The following is a 12268-nucleotide window of genomic DNA, read 5'->3' as shown; positions in this document are numbered from 1 at the left end:
TGTTTTTGTCATATGTCATAATACCCTGATCCAATTAAATTTTAAGATGTAATTAAATTTTTAAAAATTTATATTTGGTGTTTTAGATGAGATTATATTTTTAGAACTGGATAATTTTTTATCTATTATTTAGATCTGAATTCTTTTATATTTTTATTACATGGAATTAAGTGTTTTTACCATTGATATATTGATATGGAAAACATAAACTGTCCTCCCAATAAAAATTAAAATGTATAATGATAAATGATGGATTAATATATTTATTATAATCTTAAAATTATTTTTTAAAATAAAAATAGTTTTAAATTATCTTCTATTAATTTAAAATCAAAAAATGATTATTTATAATCGTTGAATTTAAATTAGACCAAAGAAAACAATTATGCCAAATTACAAGTGACAAAATTTTAAAGACAGAAAGGTTTAATACCTCTTTTTTTTTTTTTTTTTTTGGTCGCTCAAAGCACAGAATTAATTTATGTTAATATTTTATAATTAAATTTAAAGAAAAATTATTTATAATCGTCAAGACACGTACGGTCATCTTAAATGGTAACACCTCTCAATCTGCATCTTAATTATCTACCATGTACTGTACAGAAATAAAGAGATAACCTATAACACTTCAACAACCTCAATAATTGTCTTCTTTTTTTTCATTAAAAAAAAAACCAACTCAATTATTCTCATGTTCAATCACAATTTCATCCTCTCTCTTTTTTGTGGTCTGAATCTGATCATCTCTCTATTTTATCTGATAACCCCTTTTTCTTTTCCTTCATTGTTGAAGTAGAGCTTGATTGTTGCAGTTTCTTACAAGAAAAAATGGAGCTTTGGGACAAAAACATGAAGACAACAGAGGTTGTATTTGAAGCAGTTTTGCCTGTACTGAAACTCCTTTCAATGGCTTTAATAGGATTACTTCTTTCCCATCCAAAAATCCAAATGATTCCAAAGCCTACACTTAGGCTTTTGAGCAAACTTGTTTTCTTTTTGTTTTGGCCTTGTTTGATATTCACTCACCTTGGTCCAGTTATTAGTGTTAAAAAATTCATTCAATGGTGGTTTGTTCCAATTAATGTGGTCATTAGTACCGCCGTCGGTTCGGTATTGGGTTTTTTCGTGGCGTTAATTTGCCGGCCGCCACCGGAATTCTTTCGGCTAACTGTGATAATGACAGCGTTCGGGAACACCGGAAACATTCCCCTTGCGGTAGTTTCATCAGTGTGTCATAATGAAGATAATCCTTTTGGTGGTACATGTTATGATGGGATTGCATATGCTGGTTTCTCACAATGGGTTTCGGTGGTTCTTGTTTACACTCTTATTTATCATATGATGGAACCGCCATTGGAGTACTACGAGGTTATCGAGGAAGGAACCGAAATCGAGGAACTAACCGATTTGCCTACGAGGAATGAAAATGATCTTAGTACTCCACTTCTTATCGAAGCAGAATGGACCGGAATCGAGGACCAACGGACCGAACATTGCCAAACACCATTAGTAGCAACTATTTTCAACAGCATCTCTGATGTGTCACAATCCAATATCCCGGATATCGAATCGATTCGAGAAGAAATGCCGAGTAGCCCCAGGTCATATGGGTGTTTGGCTGAGCCTAAAGTAGTTAGAAAGATTAGAATCGTCGTGGAACGTACGCCTATCAATCAAATTCTTCAACCTCCATTGATTGCTACCGTGTTAGCCATTGTTATCGGGATCATCCCACAGATAAAAGCTACGGTTTTTGGTTCCGATGCTCCGTTGGATTTCATCACGGACAGCCTTGCTATGATCTCCGACGGAATGGTACCCGCTGTTATGCTTGTGCTAGGAGGAATGTTATGGGAAGGACCGAACGAGTCGAAGCTCGGGCTTCGAACAACAATTGGGATCGTTGTCGCTCGGCTTTTGATACTTCCATTGGCTGGGATCGGGATAATCTATTTGGCCGACAAATGGAATTGTTTGATCGCCGATGATTCGATGTACAGATTTGTTCTATTGATGCAATATGCAACGCCGAGTGCCATATTGCTTGGTGCCATTGCGAGCCTGAGGGGGTATGCAGTGGGGGAAGCTTCGGCTCTTTTATTTTGGCAGCATGTGTTTGGTTTGGTCTCTATTTCAGTGTATATATTCATCTATTTCAAGTTGCTGGTTAATCTTTTCTAAGGTTAGTTCCTATATTTAAAAATTATACCTTCATATTCATGTAAATCATGTATTTTTGCCGAGTTGAGAGCTTAGCTTCCCCACCCCTGCTTTTCTCTACTTTTATCTACTTCGAAAACAGGTTTCGAGGTTGAAGTTTTTCTTTTCGGGGAATAATGTAAAATTTTGGTAATTAGATACGCTTATCTTTTTGTTCACGTTAATTCTACAATTTCATAATTTCTTTTTAGTTTAGTTGTTAAACATGAATTATAATTCATGGGAATTTTGTTTTTTTATGACAGTAACATATGTTCTTTTCGGTAATTTAATTAATGTTATATATATTGGAGAATATATACAATAATGAACAATTCATTCATAAATTCAATACAGATAATATATTAAATATAAAAATTCATAATTTAGTAGCTATCTAATTATTAATCAATAACTATAGACACCTAATTAAAAACTCCTTAGGAAAATCCCATACCATTAAAAGTTCTTCCTTTTTTTATTAGCATTAATTTTCTTTTGGGAATTCTTTTTAATAAAGAGGTTTTGAGAGTAAATTTTATCATGAGTTAAATTATTCGTTTAAGTTTGAAGGTTGTTTGAAAAATGGGAAGATTTGGGGAAAATGGGTTTGGGCAAAAAAATAATGTCCATTTTTTAAATGGGCCGAGCTTTGGGTAAAGTTTTTTTTTTCGCCCAAACCAACCTAAACTTAATTTTTTATTATAGTTGTTTTGCTGTCATTTCTCTATTATACTGCTACTATTTTATTGTTATTGTTTGGATATTATCTAACTCTGGTTTTGTTGTTAATTTTCCTACTATTTTAGAGGCATTTACTTGTTAAATTTTAACTATCTTAGTATTATTTGAGTATAATTTTTTTTTAAAAAATGTATTCTCAATCTATTAGGAAACATTTATTTTAATGTTTTTAATATATTTGATATATCATAATTTTTAAACTTGTTTTTATATAAAAATAATAATCTAAAAAAATTTAATACGGGCGAGTCGATTCAAGCTCGGGTTTAGCATTTTTAATCTGGGTCGACCTCGGGCAGAATTTTAGGTCCATTTTTGAGTTGGGCTGAGCTCGAATCTAGAAAATGGCGTAAAATTTTTACACCAACTCAACCCGAATCAGCTTGTCTCGACCCATAATTAGGTCTAATTGAGAATTTGATAATTCTTTTTTGAATTTTATTTTGTGTAAAATATGTTTGGGATTTCTCTAAATTTATTTTGATTTAAAGTTTTTTATATACGAATTTTGTCCGAACTCCAAAATATTCAATTATCAATTGACAGGACTTATACTTGTAACATAAAAAATATATATATAGGGTAAATTATACTAGTAGTCACCAAATTATTACTAAATATCTTTTTTGGTCATCTAATTATTAGTAAATTTCTTTTTTACTCACTCAACTATAAAAAAGTTACAAAATAGTCATCCAACTATTTAATTGTCTTTTTTGGTCACAACTTGGTTAACCGTGGTAGCTTTTAAAATTAACGTAATAGCAACTTTAACCCTTAATATTTATACATTGTGTCAATTTAGTCTTGATTTTAAAAAAATATAACCCTCAACTTTGGTCCTTTTTGCAATTTTGCTTTTCTTGGTTACCCTTTCATCTAAAAAAGTTAAAAAAAAATTATTAGCTAAATTTGGTTGAAGATATACAAAAATAAAAACACACAAAGATCCAAGATAATTTTTTTTATCTCTTTTTCTTTCTTTTAGAATTAATCCCCAATGTCACAGAAAAAAACAAAACTGCAAAAAAAGAAGAAGAAGCAAATTACACAATGTGTAAATGTTGATGGTTAATTTTTTTTAGAATCAAGACGAAATTGATATAATTTTTAAATGTTGAGAGTTAAAGTTGCTATTATGCCAATTTTTAAAAATTGTCGCTATTAGCTAGCTAGTGACTAAAAAAGACAAAATTGCATAGTTAGTGACTATTTTGTAACTTTCCATAGTTAGGTGACCAAAAAAAGAAATTTCCTAATAGTTGAGTGAGCATTTTGTAACTTTTCATAATTTAGAGACCAAAAAAGAAATTTACAAATAACTAGGTGGGTACTAACGTAGTTTGCCTAAAAATATATTAGCATCAATTTTATACAAAGCATATTTCAACCAACTATTAAGATCGTCGTGTTTGATGTTGTCCCATATTATGATTCTAATGGAATGTGATTGTTGGGAATGTGATTGCTATGAAAGTTACTTTACAATGTTTGGTATACATTGGAAGGCATTGATTAGATTATCAAGAAAGTTACGTTATGTAACACCTCCTACCCGTATCCATTGCTGGAATAGGGTACGAGGCATTACCGGAGTTTATTGAACATTTTCAGATAATTCCGAATCATTTATTATTCATATATTTGAAAATAGTCATAACGTCCTTCAATTAGGCCCTCGAAGCCCAAAACATACATTGAACATTCAATTCGCATTCATGTCACATAAATATACAATTCAAACGTTCAGTAATTCAATCCAAATTGCACGAACTTACTTCGTTGGTTGTTCGTGTTTATAATTTCACTAATCCGAAAATTTTTCTTTTCCACGTTCAATTCTCATATTTGAGCCGCCCGGATCTTTATAAATAAATTTGATCATCATTTTTATTTATTTTATATTCTGATACGTTCAATTAATGCTCTAGGCAAGATTGCCACTTTACCCTTGAACTTTTGATTAATGACGATTTCATCCTTAGGCTCAGAAAAATAAAGTTCTTGTAATTTAATCCTTGTTTCGAGCCTAATTATTCTTATATATTGATAACAGCCCATGAATTCTATAAAATAACAAAATTTTCCATAATTTCAACATTTTTCAATTTAATTCCTAAAACATGTTTTCACCTGATCTTGATCTAAATTAATAATTTCATTCAATTTTGTAATTTAAATAATAAGATAATCCATTTCATGCAATTTGGTCACTTCTAACATTTTTATAAAATTGCCCATAAAGTTTTACTCTTATTCAATTTAGTCCCTGAGCCTAAAACATGCAAATTAGCCATTCTAGCTGAATATTCATATATATTTTCCTCCTTCTCCTCTTCATTCCACATCCTTGATGTATATATCATGCTTATAAGTAACATTATCTATAATTTCACTATTGACTTATATGTATATTCAAAGCTATCCATCCGTGTCATAGTCACTAAATTATTTTTATCTTAAGATAAAGAACTCCAAATTAAGATCCTATAATTTTTCCTGAAACTAGACTCACATATCTTGTTACCAAAATTTTTTTAGAATTTTTGGTTTAGCCAATAAGTACATTTTATTCTTTAAATTTACCCCTATTCTGCTGTCTGACAGTTCTGACCCTTCTTCACTAAGAATTAATTATCTCAGCATACTAGATTCAAATGATATTCCCAATTATTTCTATTGAAAATAGACTCATTAAGGATTTTAAAAATATAAATTTAATCTATTAATTATTTTTCTCCAATTTTTTATGATTTTCCAAAGTCAAAATAGGGGAACCGGAAATTATTATGACCTTGTCTAACTAAATTTATTATATCTCACAATTCACAATTCTATTTCTTACGCTGTTTCTTCTATAAGAAACTAGACTCAATAGGATTTAATTCCATATTTTATTCATCCTCTAATTCGATTTTCAAAATTTATGGTAATTTTTCAAAGTTAGCCTACTGTTGCTGTCCAAAACTGTTTTAGTGCAAGATGTTTATTTACCATGTTTATAAAACCCTTATTTTCTTTCTCTACACTATTTCTCATTACTTTCTCTTCACTAACATATCAAGAACATAAGACCATATATAAGAAAATCTACATTAACATCAATTCTATGCTTTTTCAATAATATTAATCTTTAAAATATATTGAAATCTTGATGTTCTTACCTTGTCCCATTGATTTCAATCTTTAACTTGATTTTCTCTCTCCTCCAACTTCTATTTCTTGAATCTAACTTAATATTCTAGCTCCCCATAGTCTCTTTGTGATCTTTCTCTCTTGATGGCTATAGAAATTCTTTTGATTTCTGGGTGAAAATGGTAGATTTTTTGGTAAAAAGACCAAATTGTAAAGAAAGTAAAACTTTCTTTCTTTCTCTCTTCTTCTCACGTTGGTTAGCATGGGAAAGATGATGAAAATTCTTCATCTTTCCTTCCAATAATAATAAAATAATAGAATATCTTATTAAAATATCTTATTAAAATATTAATAAAATATTACTAAAATAATATTTATCTAATTAATTATTATAAAATATCATCAACATCATCATTACTTTCTAGATTTCCCTCTCTTCCAATTGACCATTTTGCCATTCGTGATCTTTTAAAATTCCATCATTGAATCATCACATAATTTAGTAAAATTAAGATTTAGTCCCTCATAATTCTTTTCCAATTCAATTTAGTCCTAATTCATCCATTTTTCTTAGTTTCTAAATCATTCCACCCTTAAAATATTTTCACTATTAGTCCTTCAACTTTTTTATATTTACACTTTAGCCCCTCAAATTTTGAGTATTTACTCTTGTGCAACAAAACTTTACTCACTTTTACAATTTAGTCCTTTCTTGAATTAATATATCATAATATACTTCCCAATGTTGACATAACTCAGAAATTTCCCTTTTTGTCACTTTATTTCCTTATTTTACTATATCAATAATAATATCTTACTGTAAAAATTTTCGAGATATTACACATTATCATGTTTGGTTCACTAAGTACTTCCCTAAAAATGCAATGATAATTTATGAATTTACCCTTATTAAATAAAATATGATATTCATGTATTGAATTTTTATAGTAGACTTTATTCTTAACAAATATTTAGATTAAATATTTAATAATAAAATTTATTCGATAATTGTTAAATTATTTTTAATTTATAATTCTAATTGAAAGGAAAATTGTTTCAAATTTGTCTTGCATATATTTTTTAAATGTAATAATGCATATATAAGTCATAGGTATATAAAACTTGTTTTGAAATAAATTAAAAAATATACTCGAAATCACATTTTGTTTTAGCTAAATGCTAACCATTGGAATATAAAAACAATTGATTTCGGGGATTGCTCTAACAAAACTACTACTAATTAAATCGTAGAAATGTAAAACCATAAGAAGTGTAACCCAAAATTCTTACATAGTTTAAATGGAATAATTTTACCCATTTTCTAAAAAAAATATTTCATAAAAATATAAGTACTAAATTAAATTTGTAGTTGAGAAAAAAATAAAATCAAGAAAAAAATTTTACTTGCGAAGAATCTATCGAAGGAATAGAAAATATCAAGTTGTGGGAAGAAATGAGTAGGAAATAGATTTAAACGGAAAATTAATTTTTTCACATTTTATCATGAAAATCACATTGTTACGTTCATTAGAAAATAACTAAAAAAATTGAATTCCAAAAAAATAAATAAAATTTAACATGCCAAGAAATAAAATTACTTTCTAATTAATTAAATTATTAGAAAATTGAATAATATCTTATCAGATAAAAACAAGAGTACCACCAACAGGAAATAATTAACGGTGCAAACATTAATAACATGCACTCAAGTGCTACAATTAAGTGTTGATTTTATTTTTTATTTTAAAAAACAAAACAAAAATGGATAAGAAAATCATGGTTTCATCTCTAATCATGATGGTTTTGGTGATAAAATCAAAATCAGTGGACGCAATTACATGTGAAGAAGCTTTAACTAGATTGATGCCTGGCCAACTTTTCTTAACAAGCGAAGCTTTTTTGCCCATTTCACCGCGTTGTTTGGCTCGCAGTGGCTAACATCAATGCCGGTTCTACCACCACTTCAATTTTCCGGAGCCTATGTTGTCGTTTCCAGCAAGCTGCCTCTGGTCTCGGAGTTAGCCCCGACAAAGCTAAAGAGCTTTCTCAGTTGTGTGGTGTTTGCACCACCGTTGCTATTGATCCTGCCATTAAGTGCGACTCGTAATTAAATTTCTTTTTTCGTTTATGTTACAATTAGAAGCCTAATGATGATGTTTGGTTTATGAAGTGATGCTGCCCCGGCGTACCTGTATTGTAGTTGACAATCAATATTATTATCTTTAAATATCTAGTGGTTTTACTACAAGTGTGGTAGATGAACTGTAATTGTAGACACTCAATTTTGCTCGGGCCCAGAAATAAGTCCAAAAATAAAAATAATAAACCCAAAAAAAAAACGAAGTCCAAGTTCAGTCCAGAATTACAAATATAATTTAGACCGATCGGAATGGCCCATTACTTGAAAAAATTTAAGGTCCATCTATAAGCTTGACTCATATGGAAATATAATCTTCAATGATATGTAATCTTAGATATGATATGCAATCTTAGATATGATACAATCTTAGATATGATTGCAATCTTAGATATGATATGCAATCTTAGAAGATATGATTTTGTAATCTTAGATATTTAATTTGTAGATACCTTTTAATCTTAACTGTTGATGTAATTGATCTGTACCGTTGGATTTGAGGAGGTTCAACTATAAATAGAGGCTTCTCCCTTCATTGTAAACACACTGGAGTTTTTTGGGAAACAATAAAAAATTTTGAGAGCTTTCACTCAAATTTCTCTCCCTCTTACCTTCTTATTTTCTACGGTTTGTTCTTATTTTATTCTTTGTCCATCTTCATTTTTCAAACCTTTTTATTTTGATTTAATCCATATTTCCCTGATTTTTTATATATTTTAATTTTTTAATAATTTTAGTATCATATCAAACTCTTTCATTTTTAATAATTTTTTTAGTATTACTCTTAGTAAATTATTTTTTAAATTTTACTCAAATCATTATTTTAAAAAATATATTTCATTTAATTTTCATATTTTATCCAAAATTTTTTCTAAAATGAGGCAATGTTTTTCGTATTTAGGAATTCGGGAAATAGTGCCCTAACATGCTGGGTTGCGATTTCCCGTTTGTCTAAATGCCTAAAGTATCCTTCTAAATAGATTTTGTAAATCACGAGATGATTTCAGTTACAAGAGTTTAAGAATATCGTGTCCTATCATACTGGATGTGATGTTTGTATTCTTTCGGAGCTAAAGAATCTCGATTTTTCAACTTAAATAATTTCGGTTTTAAAAAAGGGATCCTATTTTTAAATCCTTTCAAATTTTTGACATTAAGACAAAAACTATTCAATTTGGTACCAATTTTGGGATTGCGAGGGTGCTAATCCTTCCTCGTACGTAACCGACTCTCGAACCTGTTTTTTTAATTTTCGTAGACCAAAATGTTTTATAAGGTGATCCAGTCACACCTAAAAAGGTTGGTGGCGACTCATGTTTTCATTTTTCAAAAATCGATCCCCATTTTTCAAACATCCCTTTAAAAAATGGTTTCGACAGCTTGGCGACTCCGCTGGGGACTTAAGAGAGTCAAGCCAAGAAATTGAGTATTTTCTGTCTTAATGTCGGAAGTTTGGAAAATTTAAAATTGGATCCTTTTTACATGTGTTTGCTGCATATGTTTGTTACCTTATTGTTGTACATTGCATTTGCATGACCGTTGTGGTCACACCCTTAAGTGGGAGTGAGAAGTTACGCTTTCATAAGGTTTTCACCTTCGTATGAGCTAGTGGATTGCTTCCGGGATACTGTACCTATGTCTTCATGAGATTTTCATCTCCGTATGGTCATACGGAAATGTGTCCCCCTGAACTGAACTTGGTCTATATGAGCCTATAATGGTTGAAGACCAAGGAATCTGTTGGTTCAGGTACCTTGGCTTTAGAGCTAAAACTGATATAGTGAACTTTAAAGAGTTTAGGAAAGATAGTGATAGCCTTTAGTAAGCTACCCTTGTCAGTACTCGTTTATCATTTTTTTTATGATACTGACCTATTTTTATTTTGTTGTCATTGCATGTCATTTGGCATTTAAAGGTGTCGATTCACAGCTCGATTTCTAGATTAGAAAGTTTTGTAATGAGGAATGAATACCTTGATAGAGTGGAGGACAATGCTTCTTTCTGTACCTAGTCAGAGAAAACCCAGTTAGAGAAAGGAGATAGTGTCACTGAGGGATATACGTCAGAGTTATGAGACTTCACCCGTATTAATTTGACGCAGAATGAGTTTCAGGAGCTGAGAAACATTTGGGCCCAATGGGATGACGAGGTTAAGCAACTTTTCTATCAGAATTATAGAGACCTTCCCTATTTACTAGAGGTCAAAGTAGATAGGCACTTGTTTCGAGCTATGGTACAATTCTGGAACCCTGCTTATAGTTGCTTTACATTTGGTGATATTGATCTTGCACCTACTTTGGAGAAGTATACGACTTTACTGCGTTGCCCGAGGATTCAGGGTCACAAGGCTTATGTTAGGCCTGCTAGTCTTCCAACTTTTGCAAAGAAGTTGGTGATGATTACTGGGATGAGTGAGCAGTAGGCTGTAGCTCGTATACAGTAAAAGGGTGATAGTAAGTGCGTTCTATGGGCCGTTTTGAGGGATTTGATATCGACACATCCAAACGTAAAGAAAAGGGTCGACGTCCTGGCTTTGAGTATTTACGGTATAGTGATTTTCCTAAAGGCGTTGGGGCACATAGATGAGGCAGTTGCGGATTTGTTCAATCGCGTTGGTAAGCAGAATACACCGGTACCAGCAATCCTAGCTGAGATATTTAGATCTTTGAGTGCATGTCGGAGAGCCGGCGAAGGTAGATTCATTGGATGTGCACAGTTACTGTTGGTTTGGTTTCACAGTCATTTTTGGAAGCTTGATAAGGTTCCTTGCCGAGTATTCTTTGAGGGTTATTCTCCCTTAAAAGAAGCAGTAGACATGCCGAGGAGAGATGACATTTCAGAGGAGAGGTGGATAAACATTCTTCAGAATCTTCGAGAGGAAGATGTTATGTGGAAGGTTCCTTGGTTAGTTCCTAGTGAAGTCTTTTACCGTTGTGACAGTTTTGATTGGGTCCCTTTGCCAGGAATTTAGGGAGTTGTTGGATATGCACCATTGCTTGTTCTAAGGCAATATAGAGCGAGGCAGATCATACCGGTTACACAGGGTCTAGCTCAAAGTGATTTCTCTTATAAAGGAGACCACTATAAGAAGAAGATGCGAGAGATTTCTGAGGCTTGGAAGAAGCCTTTCTATATGAAGATCTTGACCGAAGGCTCGACGTCAATCCTTGAGTATAAGGGGTGGTTTAGTAGGAGAGTCAACGATAATGTCCCTAGGCCAATTTGGGAGTAGCTCGATCATTAGAGGAGAGCTTACGAGTGATTCCATCAGAGTTAGAGGTTATGAAGTAAGAGTTCGAGAGAAAGAATTCAGAGATTGAAAAGATGATTGAGAAGCTCGAAGAGGAAAAAATGTGCTTAAGTCTCGACGTCGATGTTCAAAAGATGGAAGTCGAGAAGGTGAAAAAGGAAAAGAGAAAGATCGAGGAAGATCGAGATGATTTAAAGACGCACTACAAAAAGGTCCAGGTAACGTTGAAAATGGTCGGATTAGGGAGATCTCCAAAGCAGTGGCAGCAAAAGATTCAGGAAGAAAGAGCCAAAGCCGAGTATTGGGAGAAGAAGTTCCAAAAGATGCAGTCGCGTAATCAGGACCTAGAGAAGGAAAATCGAGGATTAAAAACTAAGGTGGCTGAACTTGGACGATCTCTTCATCATCACCGAAGTCGTAACATTGTAATCGAGTTAAAGGCAAGCTTGAATAAGATCAAGGAAATGAAACACGATATCAGAAGGTTGGAAGTAACACTACAGGGCTGTGAGCTACGGATTGAGCAACTCGAGGCAAGAGAAGAACAGTGGAAGTGAGAACTTCACCATCTTTAGGATCAAGTTGGAAATAGGGATTATCTCATGGGAGAAGCCTTAGTTTAGATTCAAGAGGTTGCTGAACACTTGCAGGATTTGGCAGTACAAGCTAGAACGCTGAGTATAATGTATGAGCCATCGTCAGACAGAGGACGAGAGTTAACATTGTTATTAGATAGGGTTAAGACTCTAGGCCTACGGGCGAAAGCGTATTTGTAATCCGTTTTATGAAAAGATTTTTGTTCC

General features: G+C 32.0%; 1 protein-coding gene across 1 annotated transcript; it reads left to right on the top strand.

The window, feature by feature from the left end:
- The first annotated feature begins 602 nt into the window (after positions 1-602).
- On the top strand, positions 603-2410 carry LOC107936632 (protein PIN-LIKES 2). The gene has a single exon (XM_016869388.2). It carries the CDS (start codon positions 829-831, stop codon positions 2179-2181), a length of 1353 nt encoding a protein of 450 aa, XP_016724877.2. The 5' UTR covers positions 603-828; the 3' UTR covers positions 2182-2410.
- Positions 2411-12268: the final 9858 nt, after the last annotated feature.

The sequence above is a fragment of the Gossypium hirsutum genome, chromosome A07 (genome assembly GCF_007990345.1).
Source record: "Gossypium hirsutum isolate 1008001.06 chromosome A07, Gossypium_hirsutum_v2.1, whole genome shotgun sequence".
NCBI lineage: Eukaryota > Viridiplantae > Streptophyta > Magnoliopsida > Malvales > Malvaceae > Gossypium > Gossypium hirsutum.
Note: the sequence above shows the minus strand (reverse complement) of the source record. Positions and strands in the feature narration are given on the sequence as shown.